The following is a 25,271-nucleotide window of genomic DNA, read 5'->3' as shown; positions in this document are numbered from 1 at the left end:
CTATTTTTCAAAAGTTTGGGGTCACTTAGAAATGTCCTTGTTTTTGAAAGAAAAGAAAAATGTCTATTGTAGATGGAAACAGCAGATCTTTTAGGGAATATCTACATAGGCGTACAGAGGCCAATTATCAGCAACCATCACTCCTGTCTTCCAATGGCAACGTTGTGTTAGCTAATCCAAGTTTATCATTTTAAAAAGGCTAATTGATCATTAGAAAACCCTTTTGCAATTATGTTAGCACAGCTGAAAACTATAGTTCTGATTAAATAAGCAATAAAACAGGCCTTCTTTAGACTAGTTGAGTATCTGGAGCATCAGCATTTGTGGGTTCTATTACAGCCTCAAAATGGCCAGAAACAAAGACCTTTGTTCTGAGACTCGTTAGTTTATTCTTGTTCTGAGAAATGAAGGCTATTCCATGCGAGAAATTGCCAAGAAACTGAATATCTCGTACAACGCTGTGTACTACTCCCTTCACAGAACAGCACAAACTGGTTCTAACCAGAATATAGAGAGTGGGAGGCCCCGGTGCACAACTGAGTAAGAGGACAAGTACATTAGAGAGTCTAGTTTGAGAAACAGAAGCCTCACAAGTTCTCAACTGGCAGCTTCATTAAATAGTACCCGCAAAACACCAGTCTCAATGTCAACAGTGAAGAGGCGACTCCGGGATGCTGGCCTTCTAGGCAGTTCCTCTGTCCAGTGTCTGTGTTCTTTTGCCCATCTTAATCTTTTCTTTTCATTTCATTGGCCAGTCTGAGATATGGCTTTTTCTTTGCAACTCTGCCTAGAAGGCCAGCCTCCCGGAGTCGCCTCTTCACTGTTGACGTTGAGACTGACAACGATGAGACAGTCTATAGGGAGGAGGTCAGAGACTTGGCAGTGTGGTGCCAGGACAACAACCTCTCCCTCAAGGTGATCAAGACAAAGGAGATGATTGTGGACTACAGGAAAAGGAGGGCCGAACACGCCACCATTCACTTCGACGGGGCTGTAGTGGAGCAGGCCGAGAGTTGCAAGTTCCTTGGTGTCCACTTCATCAACAAACTATCATGGTGCAAACACACCAAGACAGTCGTGAAGAGGGCACGGCAACGCCTTTTCCCCCTCAGGAGACTAACAAGATTTGGCGTGGGTCCCCAGATACTCAAAACTTTCTATAGCTGCACCATCGAGAGCATCCTGACTGGTTGCATTACCGCCTGGTATGGCAACTGCTCGGCATCCGATCGTAAGGCGCTACAGAGGGTAGTGCGTACGGCCCAATACATCACTGGGGCTAAGCTTCCTGCCATCCAGGACCTATATATTAGGCAGTGTCAGAGGAAGGCCTAAAGAATGATTCCAGTAACCCAAGTCATAGACTGTTCTCTCTGTTACTGCATGCAAGTGGTACCAGAGCGCCAAAGTCTAGGTCCAAAAGGCTCCTTAACAGCTTCAACCCCAAACCATAAGACTGCTGATCAATTAACCAAATGGCCACCCAGACTATTTACATTGACACGCCCCCCCCCTTGTTTTTACACTGCTGCTACCTGCTGTTTATTTTCCATGCAGTCACTTTACCCCTACCTACATGTACAAATTACCTAGAATAACCTGTACCCTCACACATTGACTCGGTACCGGTACCCCCTATATATAGTCTCGCTATTGTTATTTTATTACTTTAGTTTATTTAGTAAATATTTTCTTAAAACCAAACTACAGTTCAAGAAATAGAGTTAAGGCCTCGTAAGTAAGCATTTCACAGCTAGGTCTAGATCTGTTGTATTCAGCACATGTGACAAATACAATTTGATAAGACTGTTCCTGGAAGCTTCCCGAGTGGCGCAGCGATCTAAGATGTAACTACAGTCCCGGGTTCAATCCCAGGCTGTGTCAAATCCGGCCATGACCGGGAGTCTCATAGGGAGGCGCACAATTGGCCCAGCATCGTCCGGGTTAGGGGAGGATCTCTTTGTAATAATGACAATTACAACAATACTGAATGAACACTTATTTTAACTTACTATAATACATAAATAAAATCTATTTAGTCTCAAATAAATAATGAAACATGCTCAATTTGGTTTAAATAATGCAAAAACACAGTATTGGAGAAGAAAGTGAAAGTGCAATATGTGCCATGTAAAAAAAGCTAACATTTAAGTTCCTTGCTCAGAACATATGAAATCTGGTGGTTCAATATTCCCAGTTCTTCAATATTCCCACTTAAGAAGTTTTAGGTTGAAATTATTATAGGAATTATGACACGTCGACTATTTCTCTCTATACCATTTGTATTTCATATACCTTTGACTATTGAATGTTCTTATAGGCACTTTAGTATTGCCAGCCTAATCTCGGGAGTTGATAGGCTTGAAGTCATAAACAGCGCTGTGCTTCAAGCATTGCTAAGAGCTGCTGGCAAACGCAGTAAAGTTTGAATGAACGCTTACGAGCCTGCTGCTGCTGCCTACCACCGCTCAGGCAGATTGCTCTGTCAAATATCAAATCATAGACTTAATTATAATATAATAAACACAGAAATACAAGCCTTTGGTCATTCATTTGGTCAAATCCGGAAACTATCATTTCGAAAACAAAACGTTTATTCTTTCAGTGAAATATTGAACGAACCATATTTTATCAAACGGGTGGCAACCCTAAGTCTAAATATTGCACAACCTTCAATGTTATGTCATAATTATGTAAAATTTGGGCAATTAGTTCGCAACGAGCAAGGTGGCCCAAACTGTTGCATATACCCTGACTCTGCGTGCAGTGAACGCAAGAGATGACAATTTCCCTAGTTAATATTGCCTGCTAACATGAATTTATTTTAACTAAATATGCAGGTTTAAACAAATATACCTCTGTGTATTGATTTTAAGAAAGGCATTGATGTTTATGGTTAAGTACATTCATGCAACGATTGTGCTTTTGTTAAATCATCAACCTTTTGGCGAAGTAGGCTGTGATTCGATGATAAATGAACAGGCACTGCATTGATTATATGCAACGCAGGACAAGCTAGTTAACCTAACAATATCATCAACCATGTGTAGTTAACTAGTGATTATGTGAAGATTGAATGTTTTTTATAAGATCAGTTTAAATGCTAGCTATCAACTTACCTTAGCTCCTTGCTGCACTCACGTAACAGGTGGTCAGCTTGCCACGCAGTTTCCTCGTTTTTGGACGCCATAATCGGCTTCCAAAAATGCTGATTACCGATTGTTATGAAAACTTGAAATCGGCCCTAATTAAAATCGGCCATGCCGATTAATCGGTCGACCTCTAATTTGCAGCGATTGGATCACAATTGGATATAATGAAATTGGGGAGAAAATGTGGGGTTGGTGCAACAGAAGACAAAAAAATACAATGGTTTAAATGAGAGGAATAACTGGTGCCTCCAAGTGGCCACACACCTTTCCAAAGTGTGCACAGTTCCTAAGCAATTTCAATGCACTTTTATGACTCATAGAAAAGTCTTCAACCGAGGAACTTTTTTTTAGCTCTCCTAGCTGTGCCATTGAGGAACTACAGCAAGCACACTTGTAGTTGTTTAATCTGGAACACAACCCTGCTCCCCAGCATCACACAATTACCGTCGTTGTATACATAATCCAAAAACAGTCCATTAAAAATTGCAATCTGGGTCATGTGGGCATGATATGAAAGCTTGTTCTATTGCCAACATGACTAGCTAAGTTTTAAAATACGATGTCAAAGTTTTAGCCTTTCACAAGGCAATTGGTCATTTTGGTGGGCATAGAAAGGAGTCATGAGTGCATCCAGGTGTGTATGCAGCAGTGAATTTCCTTCAAACAAACAAACATTGGCTCATTCTGTTCAGAACAACCCAGGGTATAGTGACATGTCATCTTGTATAGTGACATGTCATCAAACATACTGATCCTAAACATTGACACTATATATGACATGAAATGTATGATTTGGAGGTGAAGTGGACATTTGGACTCACATGCGTTTGGCTTGCTTGTATGACACCAAAGCTGTGTTCATTATAATCCTCAATATCTTTTCTTTCAAAATACATCGAGCCATCTTACATCGAGCCATAGCATTTCCATCACTCAGACAACAAAAACATTTGCAAAAGTTGCCCAATTAGCGGGAGGGATGGGGGCAACTTCTTGTCAGGTGCGGTGCTCAAGTTCAGAACGGCTGTCATTGAGAACCCATACAGCAGAGCCAGAGCTCTGACGCCTTGTACATATGTTGCTGTACAGCCACTATGTTCCAATTTAAGAGCTTATTACCGCCCAAATCTGTCATGTTTAACCCGTATAAGGTTACGAGTGTAAAGGGCTACCACAAGACTGATAGTTGCTGTGGAGACAGAGAGAGGAGCAACAAAGGAGAAGCAGAGGAAGAACAACAAAAGAGGTAGAGAGAAAGATCGAGAGGGATGGGTGAGGAAAACAGAGAAGAAAAAAAAGGAAGGAAGGGGGGAGAGGTAAGAGAAAAAAAATAAAGGAGGAAGGATAGAAAGAAAAATAACAAACAAAAAAGAGAGAAAGAAAAGAAAGGGTCAAAGAGAGAAAGGAAAAGGGGGAAAATAACTGCAGGTTCTGCTGAAGGTGCGATGGTAGGCACTGCGTTGCCACGTTGTCATGGAGACAGTAACCAGGCGAGCGGTTGCTGTGTTAATGGTGTGTGTGAGCAAGAGCTCGGCGGCACGCGGCCGTAAATCTGGAGCAAATAAAAAGGAGGCAGCAGGTGCACGCCGTAAATGTGTGTGTGTATTTACACGTGTGTGTGTGTGTGTGTGTTAGAGAATGTTTGTGTGCACAAACACACACACTCGCTTGTGTGGTGTTAATGGTGTGATTCTGTGATCCATTGTTCTGTGATTATGACAGAAAGAACATGGCAAGGGACTGAAAGGACAGAGAGAACACACACACACACACACGATACACACAACACATTGCTGCACACACACTTAAAACACACACCGCAACACATACGAACTGCTTTAGTTCTATTCCGAGGTGTATGAAGAACAAGCATGTTCTCTCTTCCTCCCTCCTTTGCTCCTTCCCTCAGGGCAAGTGTTATTATTTATCACTTTGGAGAGATAATCTGGACTAAACACAGCCCTAGGCACACAGATAAACTCTATGCACACGCATATATACACAAACACACTTTAAAAAAGCTAAACTCCCCACTTTCACACTAAATATTACTCTTTTCCCTTTCTTTTGCTCACTCCCCCTTTCTCCTCCCCCTTTCCCTGCCAGGCCCCCTCCCTTCTCCTCTATTCATTCCCTTTGCTCTCTGTCATGCTGTTTTAAAGATAGCCTAACTGAACACCGGGGAGGAGAGAGGGAGGAGGAGACCAGGGAGGAAGAAGAGGGAGAAGGAGACCAGGGAGGAAGAAGAGGGAGGAGGAGACCAGGGAGGAAGAAGAGGGAGAAGGAGACCAGGGAGGAAGAAGAGGGAGAAGGAGACCAGGGAGGAAGAAGAGGGAGAAGGAGACCGGGGAGGAAGAAGAGGGAGAAGGAGACCGGGAGGAAAGAGGGAGAAGGAGACCAAGAAGGAAGAAGGCGACAAGGGATGAGAGAGGGAGGAGAGGGGGAGAAGGAGACAGGGGGAGGCAGACACAGAATGAGCTCAGCATTGCCTTCTATGTCTGCGTCCGAAATAGCACCCTATTCCTTATTAAGATTCCCATAGGGCTCTGGGCCTGGTTTCGCAATAGCGATGGAATTTTAGTTTACGAGTGTTTTAACGATGCATCGTTGCTATAATGGCAGAACAACTCGCATGCGTTTCCCAAAACACTACATAAGGAGAACTTTCACTAAGTGCGTCGTTGGAGCAATAGCAGCGCTGCTCCCTGATCAGCTTTCTCCATTCACATCTTCAATACTGACATGTTAAAATCGCCACTTTTGATGACAGATCAGCTGCTAGATATATTATCCCTGATGGCTGCAAATATTGAGGTGGCTTATTCTAATGCTTACGCTATAATAATGCACCATCGTAGATTTCGCACATCATTGCGCATATGATTTTACACAGTAGCCTACAATTACAAAATAGAACTCAATTGAATGGACATTAAATTGATCCCAATATGATTGAAATATACTGCTCAAAAAAAATAAAGGGAACACTTAAACAACGCATCCTAGATCTGAATGAAAGAAATAATCTTATTAAATACTTTTTTCTTTACATAGTTGAATGTGTTGACAACAAAATCACACAAAAATAATCAATGGAAATCCAATTTATCAACCCATGGAGGTCTGGATTTGGAGTCACACTCAAAATTAAAGTGGAAAACCACACTACAGGCTGATCCAACTTAGATGTAATGTCATTAAAACAAGTCAAAATTAGGCTCAGTAGTGTGTGTGGCCGCCACGTGCCTGTATGACCTCCCTACAACACCTGGGCATGCTCCTGATGAGGTGGCGGATGGTCTCCTGAGGGATCTCCTCCCAGACCTGGACTAAAGCATCCGCCAACTCCTGGACAGTCTGTGGTGCAACGTGGCGTTGGTGGATGGAGCGAGACATAATGTCCCAGATGTGCTCAATTGGATTCAGGTCTGGGGAATGGGCGGGCCAGTCCATAGCATCAATGCCTTCCTCTTGCAGGAACTGCTGACACACTCCAGCCACACGAGGTCTAGCATTGTCTTGCATTAGGAGGAACCCAGGGCCAACCGCACCAGCATATGGTCTCACAAGGGGTCTGAGGATCTCATCTCGGTACCTAATGGCAGTCAGGCTACCTCTGGCGAGCACATGGAGGGCTGTGTGGCCCCCCAAAGAAATGCCACCCCACACCATGACTGACCCACCGCCAAACCGGTCATGCTGGAGGATGTTGCAGGCAGCAGAACGCTCTCCACGGCGTCTCCAGACTCTGTCACGTCTGTCACGTGCTCAGTGTGATCCTGCTTTCATCTGTGAAGAGCACAGGGCGCCAGTGGCAAATTTTCCAATATTGGTGTTCTCTGGCAAATGCCAAACGTCCTGCACGGTGTTGGGCTGTAAGCACAACCCCCACCTGTGGACGTCGGAACCTCATACCACCCTCATGGAGTCTGTTTCTGACCGTTTGAGCAGACACATGCACATTTGTGGCCTGCTGGAGGTCATTTTGCAGGGCTCTGGCAGTGCTTCTCCTGCTCCTCCTTGCACAAAGGCGGTGGTAGCGGTCCTGCTGCTGGGTTGTTGCCCTCCTACGGCCTCCTCCACGTCTCCTGACGTACTGGCCTGTCTCCTGGTAGTGCCTCCATGCTCTGGACACTACGCTGACAGACACAGCAAACCTTCTTGCCATAGCTCGCATTGATGTGCCATGCTGGATGAGCTGCACTACCTGAGCCACTTGTGTGGGTTGTAGACTCCGTCTCATGCTACCACTAGAGTGAAAGCACCGCCAGCATTCAAAAGTGACCAAAACATCAGCCAGGAAGCATAGGAACTGAGAAGTGGTCTGTGGTCCACACCTGCAGAACCACTCCTTTATTGGGGGTGTCTTGCTAATTGCCTATAATTTCCACCTGTTGTCTATTCCATTTGCACAACAGCATGTGAAATGTATTGTCAATCAGTGTTTCTTCCTAAGTGGACAGTTTGATTTCACAGTGTTGTTTAAGTGTTACCTTTATTTTTTTGAGCAGTGTATATAAGCCTAACCTATACTGTATGTCTTTTAATGCAGTCACCTCGATTTTCATTTGAAGCATATTTTTAACAATTGCAAAGACATTGGCAACTTTGTATTTGTAGTCAACTTTGTTCTGTAGTTATCGGCGGACACAGAGAGATTATGTTTAGCCGAGATCTTCTGTATATAAAGTGATGCGGAAGGGCAAAAAATGATTTAACGATGCACTTAGCTGTTCGACGAGTGGTCTGAGGCAGTCCGTAAACAACAAGCATTTTCAAGTGCAACTTTAGTAACGATGGTTTGGGGAAACATCTGAGATTTAATTATGCTCCTACAAAAGGTTCTTACAATGAACTTAGCCTTGATATGCTTTAGGGAAACCGGGCCCTGGTCACAAGTAGTGCACTATGTAGGGCAGGGGGTACTATTTGAGAAGGTCCGGTCACATACTGTAAATGTCCTAGGTGGCAAAGGTCCGGATGGATATTGTCATTTATCGGCATAGTAACAAACCCCCATCTCGCAACCCATGCAACCCCAAACTGTTCACACCCCTATTTTTGGCAGAGATATATTTTAGCAGTTTTAAAGCCAATTTCCTGCAATTCTACACATTTTGCCATGTCTTATATGATACCAGAAAAATGTGTTAAAAATAATTCACAGCTAAATAAATACAAAGTATTTGACTGGACTGAGAACATCTGTGTGAACAACTAAACCCACCATTTGGGACACAGTGGCCATGTCTACCAACATTGATTTACAGTAAGAGAGAGCCTGATGGCATTCCCAACCCCTTTCCAAAACCATTTCCCATCCCAAAAACCCTTTCTATCCCCTTCTTCCCATTTACATTCCCAAACCTTTCCCAACCCATTACCAACTCCTTCACATTTCCATACCCAATCCCCTCCACACTGACTCTCAACACATGGGCCCCTAAGGCATGCGCCCTCAGCCCTTTGCTGTACTCCCTGTTCACCCACGACTGCCAGGCTAAGCATGACACCAGCTCCATCATCAAGTGTTCTGATGACACCATGGTTGTAGGCCTGATCACTAACAATGACGAGTCAGCCTACAGGGAAGAGGTACAGTGCCTTCAGAAAGTATTCACACCCCTTGACTTATTTCACATTTTGTTGTGTTACAGCCTGAATTCAAAATGAAAACATGTTTTTGATGCGGCCACCACTATGCCTGAAAATATGGAGAGTGGTACTCAGTAATGTGTTGTATTGGATTTTTCCTAAACATAACACTTTGTATTCTGGAGAAAAGTGAATTGCTTTGCCATTTTTTTATTTTTTACAGTATTACTTTAGTGCCTTGTTGCAAACGGGATGCATTTATTTATTTATTCAATTTGCCAAGTAACTGAAGATCAGCTGTTTCCAGCTACAATAGTCATTTACAACATTAACAATGTCTACACTGTATTTCTGATCAATTTGATATTTGAAAATGGACCCCAAAAAAAGTGCTTTTCTTAAAAAAATAAAAAATAAGGACATTTCTAAGTGACCCCAAACTTTTGAAAGGTAGTGTATGTGTGGGGTAAAGAGATGAGGTAGTCCTTCAAAAATCATGTTAAACACTATTACTGCACACAGAGTAAGTCCATGCAACTTATTAAGCACATTTTTGGGCTTGCCATAACAAAAGGGGTTGAATACTTATTGAGGAGACACTTCAGTTTTAAAATAATATATAATTCCACATGACAGCATATTTTTGGGCTGTGTAGGCTGTTGATACATTTTAAATTCAGGCTTTAACAACAAAATGCAGTGGAGAGAGTCCGCAGTTTTAAGTTCCTTGATGTACGCATCACTAAGAACTTGATATGTACCAACACCACTATCACTCTTGTCAAGAGGGCGCAACAGCACCTCTACTTCCTAAGGCAGCTGAAGAAATTCGGCACGCCTCCTCTCCAAATACTACCACTGCACCATCTAGAGCGTCCTGCCTGGCTGCATCACTGCCTGGTATTGGACCTGCTCCGCCCACAACCGCAAGGCCCTCCAGCGAGTTGTGAAGACAGCCCGGTACATCACTTGGGCCGTGCTCCCACCCATTCATGACATCTACTCAAAATTGTGCCTGAGGAAGTCCCGCAGCATCATCAAGGATCCTACATACCCCAGCCACAGACTGTTCACTCCCTTACAGTCGGACAGAAAGTATCGGACCAACAGGCTCAGAAATATTTTCTATCCACAAGCCATCAGACTGCTGAACACTGACCACCTACACTGACTCTCCGTACCTTACCATACATGCACTCACTCAGGCACACACATATAGTACGTTCATCACTCACACGACTTTTGCTACTAGAATTGTACTTATTTCTAAATACCGCACAATTTAAAGATTTATCCTCCAGTCCCCCACACATGTAAATATTGTACTATAAATTGCTGAGTGTCTTCCTGTATTTACACTAAATGTTTTATTCTACTCTACCGCGCCATTTACTTTTTATTCTTTTACTTTATTATTTCTTACTGCATTATTGAGAGGGAACCTTCAAGCATTTCGTTGGACGTTGTATATCATGTGTATGCTGTATATATTACTAATGAAACGTGAAACTTAAACCCATTCCTAACTCCTTCCCAACCCTATCCCCATCCCTTCTTCCCATTTCCATCCATTTTCCCAACCAATTTCCAACCCTTTCCCATCCCCTTCCCAATCAATTGCCATCCCCAGTACCTGAAGGCCTCCAGGACAGTCCTCTCAGGCAGACGAGGAGCCACTCTACTGAAGGCTGCTCTAAAGTCCTCCAGCTTCAGGAAACCACGACCTGCAGAGAAGAGAAAACACAGGAGTAAACACACATAGTGTACGTACGCACAGGCATGCATGTGCACACATACGCATGGGCGCACACACATACACACGAAGTGGTAGTGCGAGGGAGAGAAAGAAAGAGAGCCGAGTTGGCTGTGGAACAGAGACATCCTGTCTGTCTGAGATAGAGCTACAGTGCCTTCAGAAGGTATTCATACACCTGAACTTACACATTTTGTTGTGTTACAGCCTAAATTCAAAATGGATTAAATAGATTTATTTTAATGACAAAGTGAAAAATAGTTTAAGAGTTTTCTGCAAATGTATTGAAAATGAAATACAGAAATATCTCATTTGCATAAGTATTCACACCCCTGAGTCAATACTTTGTAGAATAACCTTTGGCAGCGATTACAACTGTTAGTCTTTCTGGGTATTTAAGAGCTTTCCACAATTGGATTGCCCATTATTCTTTTCAAAATTCTTCAAGCTCTGTCAAATTGGTTGTTGATCATTGCTAGACAACCAAACACATTCTGTATTTAGGACAAAAAGTTAATTGCTTGCCACATTTTTTGCAGTATTACTTTAGTGCCTTGTTGCAAACAGGATGCATGTTTTTGGAGTATTTTAACAAAAGTTCTGAACCTTTCTATTGTCATAGTTTCTACAGATTGCAAAGTAAAGATACATTTCTGCTAAGTGTATTATTGATCGATTGACTATGACTTTCCAAATCACCCAGCAGTGCTATTATCACACCAACCTTCGCTTTGGCAACCCCTCCTGTCCAGCTCAGGCGTTGCCGGCCTTCTAGCGGTTGCTGAACCTGCTGCTAGCAAACGCCCTTCACTCATCGACCCCATACTTGTCTCATCAACATTACACACACACACACACACACACACACACACACACACACACACACACACACACACACACACACACACACACACACACACACACACACACCTGATTCCAATCCCCACTCTATATATACACTCCCTGTCATTTGCTTTGTCGGTCATTGTAAATGTTGCTTGTTTTCCTGAGAGGAATCTCTCCTACTATTTCCTGAGTACTTATTATTTTTGCACTTTGGGTTTCGTCCCGCTTTTTTGTGTGTGTGTGTGTGTGCATGCATATGAGTGCTTTAATAAATTCAGTAGTTCTAAACCTGCGACTGCCTCCTGCCTACTCCTCTCAACACTTGTGACAGCTATTTGCAGAGCTCCAGGTAAATGTTGCAATTCTTCAGCCATTCCTGGACCTGCGACCAAAAACAAGCTACATATGGACAGTACCAGAATAAATGATCTAGACTCTGCCTCCTCGCAGCAAAATCTGCAGAGCTGGGATGGTTGTATCCCCCAAATACTGTATGTAAAATCATTTGGTTGCAAGAATAATGTAAAATAATTAAAACTGAAAACCTTAAAGTTTTGAATGTGCCATGGAATCGGTACATCGAAAATCTCTTCCCAACTATTTTGCAATCTGCATGGCACAGCTGTCCATTTTTTGGTCCTTAAATGAAACTGGTATCGTTTTTTATTTATTACAATTTTCCTTAACCAATTTTGGTCTTTAATGCAGGGCCGACAGAAACGCTCCTTACTTTCTCCCCCTTCCACTTGCCTTTTCCATTTTTCTGTTTTTTATTTTTATTTAACCTGTTGGGGCTCGGGGGCAGTATTGAGAAATTTTGAAAAAAATATGTGCCCATTTTTAACTGCCTCCTACACCAACTCAGAAGCTAGGATATGCATATTATTAACACATTCGGATAGAAAACACTCTGAATTTTCTAAAACAGTTTGAATGGTGTCTGTAAGTACAACAAAACTCATATTGCAGGCAAAAACCTGTGAAAAATAGATCAAAAAAAAAAATGTGAATTTTGTGACTGTACTATTTAGTGTCATTGTTTTATAGATACCATAGTGAGAAAGGATTCATTTCGCAACACCTACGGCTTCCACTAGATGTCAACGATCTTTATAAAGTTGTTTGAAGCGTCTATGATAAACAGAGAGCAAATTAGAATGCAAGGAAGTTGACATGTCATCACTTCATTTTTTTGCGCCTGCGCATAAATCTGAGAAGCGTGAGTTTGTCATTATTGTTTATCTAGACATAGGTTGTGTGAAAATATTACTGATGTTTAACGTTAAAAATGGACCAAAAGATGAATGCTAAACAACGTTTGACATGTTTGAACGAACGTAAATAGATTATTTACTAGGTTTTTTTAGCTTTTCGGCGTGATTTTACAACCCCCCACCACGTTTTGTGGGAGCATAATGAACGCTAACTACTTGGTGTTATTTGGACATAAATTATGAACTTTGTCAAAAGAAACCACATTTGTTCCGCACCTGGGATTCCTGGCAGTGCCTTCTGATGGAGATAATCAAAGGTAAGGGGATATTTACAATGTTATTATCGATATTAGATGATGCTAACTGTATAGCATAGCTTATTGTTCTTAGCATACCACCCCGTTTATTGCAAAATGTGATTTCCCAGTAAAGTTATTTTGAGATCTGGCCATTCGGTAGCAATTACGAGATGATAATATATAATTCTTTGAATGACAATATTATAATTTACCAATGTTTTCGAATAGTAATTTTGTTATGTTCACCGGAAGCATTTCAGAGAAGAAAAAAATCTGAATTTCACGCTACTGTAAAATGCTGTTTTTGGATATAAATATGAACTTGATGGAACAAAAAATGCATGTATTGTATAACATAATGTCCTAGGAGTGTCATCTGATGGAGATTGACAAAGGTTAGTGCATAATTCTAGCTGGTTTCTGCTTTTGGTGACGCCTGACCTTGAATTGAAAATGGATGTTTGTACATTTGTGGCTATGTACTGTCCTAACATAATCTAACTTTATGCTTTTGCCGTAAAGCCTCTTTGAAAAAAATCGAACAATGTGGTTAGATTAAGGAGATGTTTATCTTTTAAATTGTGTAAAATAGTTGATTGTTTGAGAAATTGAAACTATTAGATTTTTGATGTTTTGAATTTCCAGCCTTGTTAGCAATCCCGACTCGGGGTTCATTGCTAACCTGTAGCCCCAACAGGTTTTAACTAGGCAAGTCAGTTAAGAAGAAATTCTTAATTACAATGACGGCCTACCGGGAACAGTGGTTTACTTGCCTCTTTGGGGATCTCAGATGATATGAGAGGTTGAATAGGCTAGTAATACAGGTTGCAACAATTTCGGCAGATCATTTTAGAAAGAGAGGGTCCAGATTGTCTAGCCCAGCTGATTTGTAGGGATCCAGATTTTGCAGTTCTTTCAGAACATCAGCTGGATTTGGGTGAAGGAGAAGCAGGATTTGGGCAAGTTGCTGCAGGGGATGCTGAGATGTTGGCTGGGGTAGGGGTAGCCAGGTGGAAAGTATAGCCCAGCCTTGGGAAAATGTTTACTGAAATTATCGATTATCGTAGCTTTATCGGTGGTGACAGTGTTTCCTATCCTCAGTGCAGTGGGCAGCTGAGAGGAGGTGCTCTTATTCTCCATGGACTTTACAGTGTCCCAAAACTTTTTGGAATTAGTGCTATAGGAAGCAAAATTCTGTTTGAAAAAGCTAGCCTTCGCTTTCCTAACGGACTGTGTATATTGGTTCCTGACTTCCCTGAAAAGTTTAATATCGCGGGGGCTATTCGATGCTAATGCAGAACACCACAGGATGTTTTTGTGCTGGTCAAGGGCAGTCAAGTCTGGGATGAACCAAGGGCTGTATCTGTTCTTAGTTCTGCATTTTTTGAATGGGACATGCTTATTTAAAATAGAGAGGAAAGCACATTTGAACAGCAACCAGGCATCTTCTACTGAAGGGATGAGGTCAATATCCTTCCAGGATACCCGGGCCAGGTTGATTAGAAAGGCCTGCTCGCTAACGCGTTTTAGGGAGCATTTGACAGTGATGAGGGGTGGTCGTTTACCTGCGGACCCATAAAACATGCAGGCAATGAGGCAGTGATCGCTGAGATCCTGGTTAAAGACAGCAGAGGTGTATTTAGAGGGCAAGTTGGTCAGGATGATATCAGGTTGTACCTGGTAGGTTCCGTGATCATTTGTGTGAGATTGAGGGCATCTATCTTAGATTGTAGGACGGCCGGGGTGTTAAGCATGTCCCAGTTTAGGTCACCTAACAGTATGAACTCTGAAGATAGATGGGGGGCGATTAATTTACATATGGTGTCCAGGGCACAGCTGGGGGCTGATGGGTGTCTAAAACAAGCGGCAGCGGTGAGAGACTTGTTTCTGGAAAGGTGTGTTTTTAAAAGTAAAAGCTAAAATTGTTTGGGCACAGACCTGGATAGTATGACAGAACTCTGCAGGCTAACTCCGCCCCCTTTGGTAGTTCTATCTTGTCGGATGTTATAGTTAGGGATGGAAATTTCAGGATTTTTGGTGGTCTTCCTAAGCCAGGATTCAGACAAGGCTAGGACATCCGGGTTGGCGGAGTGTGCTAAAGCAATGAATAAAACAAACTTAGGGAGGAGGCTTCTAATGTTAACATGCATGAAACCAAGGCTATTACGGTTTCAGATGTCAACAAATGAGAGCGCCTGGGGAATGGGAGTGATGCTGGGGGCTGCAGGCCTGGGTTAACCTCTACATCACGAGAGGAACAGAAGGATAAGAGTACGGCTAAAGGCTAAAAGAACTGGTCGTCTAGTGCGTTCGGAATAGAGAGTAAAAGGAGCAGGTTTCTGGGCGCGGAAGAAAAGATTCAAGGCATAATGTACAGACAAGGGTAGGATGTGAGTACAATGGAGGTAAGCCTAGGCATTGAGTGACGATGAGAGAGGTTGTCTCTAGAGGCACTATTTAAGCCAGGTGTGGTCACCGCATGTGTGGGGGGTGGAACATAAGGGCTGGAGGCTCTACAGTCAAATAAGACAAAAATTACTAACCAAAGCAGCAACAGACAAGGCATATTGACATTAGGGAGAGGCATGTGTAGCCGAGTGATCATAGGGTCCAGTGAGAAGCTAGGCAAGCTGGAGGCACGGCAATTCAGACAGCTAGCAGAAACACCCTCGGACGGTTACGTCGGCAGACCAGTCGTGATGGATCGGCGGGGCTCCGTGTTGGCAGCAAAGGGTCCAGGCCAATTGAGGTAATTGAAGCCCAGGAATTATCTGATGGATTTCTTCGGCTACCCGGGAGATGGGCCTAGCTCCAGGCTAGCTCTAGGCTAATTGGTGCTTGCTTTGGGACAAAAACCCCTTCGGATGGTTACGTTGGTAGATCAGTCGTGATGGATCGGCGGGGCTCCGTGTCGGCAGCAAAGGGGCCAAGCCAATTGAGGTAATTGAAGCCCAGGAATTGCTTGACGGATTTCTTCGGCTAGCCGGGAGAAGGATACTCAACTCATCTGAAGAAGGCCAGTTTTATTGCTTGGTTGCTGATTATGGGCCTCTGTACGCCTATGTAGATACTCCATAAAAAAATCTGCTGTTTCCAGCTACAATAGTCACTTACAACACTAACAATGTCTACACTGTATTTCTGATCAATTTTAAGTTATTTTAAATGGACAAAAAAAGTAGCTTTTCTTTCAAAAACAAGGACATTTCTAAGTGACCCCAAACCTTTGCACGGTAGTGTAGGTATTGGTGAAAAGCTGAAAGTCCGGGTAGCGATTTGATTAACAGCTTTGGGGTAGAAGCTGTTCAGGAGCCTTTTGGTCGAAGACATGGCGGTCCAGTACGGCTTGCCGTGCGGTAGCAGGGAGAACAGACAGTGACTTGGGTGGCTGGAATCTTTTACTCTTTTTAGGGCCTTCTTCTGCCACTGCCTGGTATAGAGGTCCTGGATGCTCATACACACTACCCTCTGTAGCGCCTTGCGTTCGGATGCCGAGCAGTTGCCATAACAAGCGATGATGCAGCCAGTCAAGATGCTATCAATGGTGCAGCTGTATAATTTTGAGGATCTGAGGGACAATCTTTTCAGCCTCCTGAGGGGAAAGAGGCATTGTCGTGCCCTCTTCATGACTGTGTTGGTGTGTTAGGACTAGGGATGCACCGATATGACGACATTGGCCGATTCCGACTTCCAATATTTTCCTTGCCATAAAATCTTGTACCGATATTTCAACATTTTAGCGACCTTTTAAGCATTCTAGTACAGTTAAATAGTTGAAAACACACACACACACACACACACACACACACACACACACCAAAAACAGTTTTTTTGTTGCCAATTACATTTGTCCCCATTACCAGTAAAACAATCAAAACCTAGTTCTTTCACTTACAGCTGTGCTATTCCATTATTAATTTGTTCAGTCATTTCATTCTCAACCAGGATTTCATCATAGATGTCAAGCAGTGAAGTTTCAGCTGTCTGTCTGTCTGTGGGTCCTCTTCCTCGGTGCGCACTGTCACTGTGGCTGTTTCCATCCTGTCCAGCTGTGTCTAACATTTCACGTAAATCCTGTTTCTTGTCTGCATCGAAGTAGCCGTCCTTGTACCTAGCATCGAGCATGGTGGCGACACAGTAAAGAGGCTCAGAGAGAATGCCACCGAATCGCTTATTCACAGCCTCTAGTAGAGTACTTTTTCAAGTTTTAACCCTACGGTCTGTGTCGGAAGTTTTGTTGAGCAGGCGTTTCAATGCCATGACAGAGGGTTTAACGTCTGCTGCAGACGCAGTTGATGAGTTTATTTCTCGAGTCAGTTGTTCGAATGGAGCTAGGATTGTGTTCATGGTTTCAAGTTTCAAACATGTTCTCAAATGCCATTGAAATGGCAGCAGCGGTATGAGAACCAGCAAATTCCTGAGCATGCAGACTCAACATGCTCATGGGGCTGACATCGCTGGTCCAAATGTCAGTCGTGAAACTAATAGCAGTGATGCCCATAGCAAGTAGCTCATGGATGTGAGTTTCAACAATACTGTGTAACTCCGGTAGGAAAACATCTGAAAAATAGTGCCTACTTGGTAGTGTGTACCGGGGCTCAAGGTGATCGATCAGTCGGCGAAAGCCAACATCATCCACAACAGAGAACGGTTGATTGTCAAGGGCAATGAATTCCATTATCTTGGCGTTGATAGATTTCGCCTTTCAGCTGTCTCGCTTAAATTGTCTTACTCTTCAAGTGACTGCTCGACTTGAACTTGTTGGAAGTGTGCGCTTAGTTTATTTAGTCGCTGAACGTGGGGGTGATGCACTTTCAAATAAGTAATTAGGATTTAACTTTCTCCCCTCCTCGGGAAATAATAACAGCACAAACGTTGCATATGGCCTTTTATCTTCCTTTGAAACTTCAAGATAGATCCACACAGCAGACATTGTGGGCTAGGTTAGGAATGCTGTGTTGCACATGTAGCGCTGCATTTTTCCTGGAGCCATTACGTCCTCTGCCTACGTTATATAGGTGTGCACCTCAGCTTTGACATCGGTTTTGCACATCGGCGTTAAACTAGACAGACATCGGGGCGATGCCGAATGTCATTTTAGCTAATATCGTCCGATTCAGATAAGCTTACCGATATATTGTGCATCCCTAGTTAGGACACTGAGGAACTTGAAGCTCTTGACCATCTCCACTACAGCCCCTTCGATGTGAATGGGGGTGTGCTCGGCCCTCTGTTTCCTGTAATCCAAGACCAGGTCATTTGAGGGAGAGGTTGTTGTTGTCCCTGACCTCAGCCTTATAGGCCGTCTCGTCGTCGTCAGTGCTCAGGCCTACCACCGTCACGTCGTCTGCAAACTTAATGTTGTAGTCGTGTGTGGCTACACAGTCGTGGGTGAACATGGAATACAGGAGGAGGCTAAGCATGCACTCCTGAGGGGCCCCCGTGTTGAGGGTCAGCGTGGCGGATGTATTTTTTCCTACCCTCACCACCTAGGGGTGACCTGTCAGAAAGTCCAGTATCCAATTTAACCTGTTAGGGCTAGGGGGCAGTATTGACACGGCTGGATAAAAAACGTACCCGATTTAATCTGGTTACTACTCCTGCCCAGTAACTAGAATATGCATATAATTATTGGCTTTGGATAGAAAACACCCTAAAGTTTCTAAAACTGTTTGAATGGTGTCTGTGAGTATAACAGAACTCCTATGGCAGGCCAAAACCTGAGATGATTTCAAGCAGGAAGTGGCCTGTCTGAGAAGTAGTGTTTCATCTTGGCTCTTTTTATTGAAGACTCAGGATCTGTGCAATAACGTGACACTTCCTACGTCTTCCATAGGGTCTCAGAGCCCGGGAAAACGTTGAACGATATCGAGGCAGGCTCTGGCTGAAACACTTTATCGCTTTTGGCAAGTGGCCACTCGGAGTACTATGGGCTTAGGGGCGTGCCCGCTTCGACCGAATGCTTTGTTTTCCTTTGTCTGTTTATCTAAACGCAGATTCCCGGTCGGAATATTATCGCTTTTTTATGAGAAAAATGGCATAAAAATGGATTTTAAACAGCGGTTGACATGCTTCGAAGTATGGTAATGGAATATTTAGAATTCTTTTGTCACGTATTGCGCCATGCTTGTCACCCTTATTTAGCCTTTAGGATAGTGTCTAGAACGCACGAACAAAACGCCGCTGTTTGGATATAACGATGGATTATTTTGGACCAAACCAACATTTGTTATTGAAGTAGAAGTCCTGGGAGTGCATTCTGACGAAGACAACAAAGGTAAGAACATTTTTCTTATAGTAAATCTGACTTTGATGAGTGCTAAACCTGCTGGGTGTCTAAATGGCTAGCCCTGTGATGCCGGGCTATCTACTGAGAATATTTAAAAATGTGCTTTCACCGAAAAGCTATTTTAAAATCGGACATATCGAGTGCATAGAGGAGTTCTGTATCTATAATTCTTAAAATAATTGTTATGCTTTTTGTGAACGTTTATCGTGAGTAATTTAGTAAATTCACCGGCAGTGTTCGGTGGGAATGCTAGTCACATGCTAGTCACATGCTAATGTAAAAAGCTGTTTTTTGATATAAATATGAACTTGATTCAACAAAACGTGCATGTATTGTATAACATAATGTCCTAGGGTTGTCATCTGATGAAGATCATCAAAGGTTAGTGCTACATTTAGCTGTGGTTTGGGTTTATGTGACATATGCTAGCTTGAAAAATGGGTGTCTGATTATTTCTGGCTGGGTACTCTGCTGATATAATCTAATGTTTTGCTTTCGTTGTAAAGCCTTTTTGAAGTCGGACAGTGTGGTTAGATTAACGAGAGTCTTATCTTTAAAATGGTGTAAAATAGTCATATTTTTGAAAAATTGAAGTAATAGCATATCTAAGGATTTGAATAACGCGCCACAGGATTCAACTGGCTGTTGAGTAGGTGGGACGCAAGCGTCCCACCTAGCCCATAGAGGTTAAGAGGGAGGTGTTTAATCCCACGGTCCTTAGTTTAGTGATGAGCTTTCTGGGCACGGCTGTGTTGAACACTGAGCTGTAGTCAATGAACAGCATTCTCACGTAGGTGTTCCTTTTGTCCAGGTGGGAAAAGGCAGTGTGGAGTGCAATAAGAGATGGTGTCATCTGTGGATATGTTGGGGCAGCATGTGAATTGAAGTGGGTCTGGGGTGTCTGGGATGATGACGTTGATGTGAGCCATGACCATCCTTTCAAAGCATTTTATGGCTATAGATATGAGTGCTACGGGACATTAATAATTTAGACATGTTGCCTTGGTTTTGTGGGGCACAGGGACTATGATAGTTTGCTTGAAACATGTAGATATTAGACTGGGTCAGGCAGAGGTTGAAAATGTCAGTGAAGACACCTGACAGTTGGTCCGCGCGTGCTCGGAGTATGCGTCCTGGTAATCTGTCTGGCTCTGCGGCCTTGTGAATGTTAAGCTGTTTTAAAAGGTCTCACACCGGCTACAGAGAGCGTGATCACACAATCATCCAGAACAGCTGATGCTCTCATGCATGGTTCAGTGTTTGCCTCAAAGCGAGCATAGAAGGCATTTAGCTCATCTGGTAGGTTTGCGTCACTGCGCAGCTCGCAGCTGGGGTTCCCTTTGTAATCCGTGATAGTTTGCAAGCCCTGCCACATTCGACGAGCGTCAGAGCTGGTGTAGTAGGATTTGATCTTAGGCCTGTATTGACACTTTGCCTGTTTTATGGTTTGTCAGAGGGCATAGCGGGATTTCTTATAAGCGTCCAAATTTGTGTCCCGCTTCTTGAAAGCGGCAGCTCTACCCTTTAGATCAGTGTGGATGTTGCCTGTAATCCATGGCTTTTGGTTAGTACGTGCGGTCACAGCGGGAATGACGTAGTCAATGCACTTATTAATGAAGCCGGTGACTGATGTGGTAAACTACTCAATGCCATCGGATAAATCCCGGAACATATTCCAATCTGTGCTAGCGAAACAGTCCTGAAGCTTAGTGTCCGCTTCATCTGACTACTTCCATATTGAGCGCATCACTGGTACTTCCTGTTTGAGTTTTTGATTGTAAACAGGAATTAAGAGGATGGAGATATGGTCAGATTTGCCAAATGGAGGGTGAGGGAGAGCTTTGTATGCATCTCTGTGGTTAGCTTAGTATTGTGGAGTAACTACAATGTTGTTGATCCATCCTCAGTTTCCACCTATTACAGCCATGATACTGTAAACTGTTTTAAAGTCACCATTGGCCTCATGGTGAAATCTCTGAGCGGTTTCCTTCCTCTCCGGCAACTGAGTTAGGAAGGACGCCTGTATCTTTGTAGTGACTGGGTGTATTGATACACCATGCAAAGTGTAATGTAGAACTTTACAATGCTCAAAGGGAATAGGTGCCCTTTTCTGCGAGGCAAGGGGTGTGAATACTTTATGAAGGCATATAAAGTTATAATAGTGAGGCACATACATACATGATGAGTGGGTGTGTATATACAGTATATAAACTCAGCAAAATAAGAAATGTCCTCTCTTGTCAACTGTGTTTATTTTCAGCAAACTTAACATGTGTAAATATTTGTATGAACATAAGAGTCAACATCTGAGACATAAACTGAAGAAGTTCCACAGACATGTGACTAACAGAAAATGAATAATGTGTCCCTGAACAAAGGGGGGGGGGGTCAAAATCAAAAGTAACAGTCAGTATCTGATGTATCCACCAGCTGCATTAAGTACTGCAGTGCATCTCCTCCTCCTGGACTGCACCAGATTTGCCAGTTCTTGCTGTGAGATGTTACCCCACTCTTCCACCAAGGCACCTGCAAGGTCCCGGACATTTCTGGGGGGGAATGGCCCTAGCCCTCACCCTCCGATCCAACAGGTCCCAGACGTGCTCAATGGGATTGAGACCCGGGCTCTTCGCTGGCCATGGAAGAACACTGACATTCCTGTCTTGCAGTAAATCACGCACAGAACGAGCAGTATGGCTGGTGGCATTGTCATGCTGGAGGGTCATTTCAGGATGAGCCTGCAGGAAGGGTAGCACATGAGGGAGGAGGATGTCTTTCCTGTAACAGACCATGTCGGACCCTACACCTCCAAATCGATCCCGCTCCAGAGTACAGGCCTCGGTGTAACGCTCATTCCTTCGCCGAATCCGACCATCACCCCTGGTGAGACAAAACCGTGACTTGTCAGTGAAGAGCACTTTTTGCCAGTCCTGTCTGGTCCAGCGACGGTGGGTTAGTGCCCATAGGCGACGTTGTTGCCGGTGATGTCTGGTGAGGACCTGCCTTACAACAGGCCTACAAGCCCTCAGTCCAGCCTCTCTCAGCCCATTGCGGACAGTCTGAGCACTGATGGAAGGATTATGCGTTCCTGGTGTAACTCAGGCACTTGTTGTTGCCATCCTGTACCTGTCCCGCAGGTGTGATGTTCGGATGTACAGATCCTGTGAAGGTGTTGTTACACGTGGTCTGCCACTGTGAGGACGATCAGCTGTCCGTCCTGTCTCCCTGTAGCCCTGTCTTAGGCGTTTTACAGTAAGGACATTGCAATTTATTGCCCTAGCCACATCTGCAGTCCTCATGCCTCCTTGCAGCATGCCTAAGGCACGTTCACGCAGATGAGCAGGGACCCTGGGAATCTTTCTTTTGGTCTTTTTCAGAGTCAGTTAAAAGGCCTCTTTAGTGTCCTAAGTTTTTATAACTGTGACCTTAATTGCCTACCGTCTGTAAGCTGTTAGTGTCTTAACAGTTCCACAGGTGCATGTCCATTAATTGTTTATGGTTCATTGAACAAGCATGGGAAACAGTGTTTAAACCCTTTACAATGAAGATCTATGTTTCTTTTTTTGCTGAGTTTGTGTGTGAACACACTATTATTCCAGACCCCAATTATTATCATGCTGTTGTCAAAAGAGCCAATTAACTATTAATGCAGTAGAGCAGTGTCATGAATCACACACACGCAGTGCGCGCACACACACACACACACACACACACACACACGTGTGCAGTGCGCACACACAGACACAGTGTCTAGCATCACACCATAAAACATGCTTTGAGGATGCAGTTTCAGGCAGCCATTAAAGAAACCAGCCGTGTCACACACAAAGGTCTTCGTCTGTAATGGCGGGTGAGAGGGTTAATGAAGACAGTCCCTGGGCCATTTACTACAGAGTTAATCATCACAGTCACCTGACACACACACTCCCCTGCGGATATAAAACTCTGCCAAAAAATGTTAAATTAGTGAATTATACTCATGCTTTCCAATGGAACACCCAGAAAACAACTGTCGGAACAAAGAGCAAGAATGATCTTCTACAGAGTGCACACACACACCGGAGGATTAATTTCAGTGTTCTGTTTTTCAGTTTAGATACAAAGGGAACTATTTGCAGAGGAAGTGTGTGTGTGTGTGTGTGTGTGTGTGTGTGTGTACACAGCGCATTCGGAAAGTATTCAGAACCCTTGACTTTCCACATTTTGTTACATTACATCACATGGTTATTGTAAAATTGAATAAGGCTGCCACTCAACGACATTCAGAGGCTTGTCCCAAGTCCCTGCATTGTCTTGGATGTGTGCTTAGGGTTGTTGGAAGGTGAACATTCGCCCCAGTCTGAGGTACTGAACACTCTGGAGCAGGTTTTCATCAAGGATCTCTCTGAACATTGCTCCGTTCATCTTCGCCTCGATTCTGACTAGTCTCCCAGTCCATGCCGCTGAAAAACATCCCCACAGCCACCACCATGCTTCACCGTAGGGATGGTGCCAGGTTTCCTACAGACGTGACTCTTGGCATTCATGCAAAAGTGTTCAATTTTGCCTGAATCAGAGAATCTGATTTGTCATGGTCTGAGAGTCTTTAGGGGCTTTTGGCAAACTCAAAGCGGGCTGCCATGTGCCTTTTACTGAGGAGTGGCTTCCGTCTGGCCACTCTACCATAAAGGCCTTATTGGTGAAATGCTGCAGAGATGGTTGTCCTTCGAGAAGGTTCTCCCATCTTCACAGAGCAACTCTAGAGCTCTGTCAGAGTGACCATCGGGTCTTGGTCACCTCCCTGACCAAGGCCCTTATCCCCCGATTGTTCAGTTTGGCCGGGCGGCCAGCTCTAGGAAGATTCTTGGTGGTTCCAAACTTCTTCCATTTAAGAATGATGGAGGCCACTGCGTCCTTGGGAATATTCAATGGTGCAGAAATTTGTTGGTGCCCTTCCCCAGATCTGTGCCTCGACAGGATTGTGTCTACGGACAATTCTGTCGACCTCATGGCTTGGGTTTTGCTCTGACATGCACTGTCAACTGTGAGACCTTATATAGACAGGTGTGTGCCTTTCCAAATCATGTCCAATCAATTGAATTTGCCACAGGTGGACTCCCAAGCTGTAGAAGCATCTCAAGGATGATCAATGGAAACAGGATGGACCTGAGTTCAATTTCGAGTCTCATAGCAAAGGGTTTGAATACTTATGTAAATAAGGTATATGTTTATCATATTCTATACATCTGCAAAAAATTCTAAAAGCCTGTTTTCACTTTGTCATTATGGGGTATTGTGTGTAGATTGGTGAGGAAAAACATGTATTTAATCAATTTTAGAATAAGGCTGTATTGTAACAAAATGTGGAAAAAGTCAAGGGGTCTGAATACTTTCAGAAGGCTGTGTGTGTGTGTGTGTGTGTGTGTGTGTGTGTGTGTGTGTGTGCGCGCACGTGAAGGCCTAGAGCACCCTCTTCTGGCGAAAGAAAAGCCAAAGAGTATGGGCAACAAAGAGAAAGAAAGGGGGATAGAGAGAAGGGGTGGAGATAGATGGATAGATGGAGGAACAGAGAATGAGTGATAGAGAGATGGGAGTAAGAGAGAGATGGAGGGGGTGTACAGTACATACAGTTCACGTCAAAGGTGTTGAAGATCTGTCTGGTTTTCTGGTAGTGGTCATCTGATGACAACTTCCTCCCCATGAGACACGCAAACATCTCTATACACACCCCTAGAGAGAGATTTGGGGGGGGTGATGGAAAGCGAAAGAGGGAGATAAATAAAGATAGTCTTCCTTTACATGGTGGTAACAGTAACAAACATATCACCTTACAAATGCACGCACACATACAAATGTGAGTGTCTGGCAATGAATGAAAGCGTGCTGTGTGGGGGCTTCTTCAGCACAAGTCTCGCTCAGGGCTTCAAAACAAGGTGGAGAAAAAGAGCCAGAGCTGGGGAGAATAGAGCGAGCGAGAGAGAGAGCAAGAGAGAGCGAGCGCAAAAGAGGGAGAACTGGAAAGAGCAGTGCCAAGCTTTCACAGGAAGGGAAGAATAGAGGTGTGTTTGGATTAGGGAGGGTGTCGGTGTGTGTGTGTGTGTGTGTGTTTTGAATCTGATTCTGTTAGCCGCACGGTGGCCCCTACCA

The 25,271-nt window shown here is 43.7% G+C and overlaps 1 protein-coding gene across 4 annotated transcripts in view; it reads right to left on the bottom strand.

Moving 5' to 3' along the window:
- efcab11 (EF-hand calcium binding domain 11) overlaps positions 1 to 25,271 on the bottom strand; it is a 94,575-nt gene that overhangs the window by 42,399 nt on the left and 26,905 nt on the right. For 3 of the 4 annotated variants that reach the window (XM_045718420.1, XM_045718417.1, XM_014196395.2), the window contains 2 exons: positions 24,753 to 24,854; positions 10,381 to 10,471 (listed from right to left, as the gene is read on the bottom strand). In XM_045718420.1, coding sequence (XP_045574376.1) covers positions 10,381 to 10,471; positions 24,753 to 24,854 — 193 coding nt within the window. The remainder of the gene's footprint in view (positions 1 to 10,380; positions 10,472 to 24,752; positions 24,855 to 25,271) is intronic. The other variant, XM_045718423.1, reaches the window with a different exon arrangement.

This window comes from Salmo salar, chromosome ssa01 (genome assembly GCF_905237065.1).
Source record: "Salmo salar chromosome ssa01, Ssal_v3.1, whole genome shotgun sequence".
Classification (NCBI taxonomy): Eukaryota; Metazoa; Chordata; class Actinopteri; order Salmoniformes; family Salmonidae; genus Salmo; species Salmo salar.
This window is presented reverse-complemented; position numbering and strand designations above follow the sequence as displayed.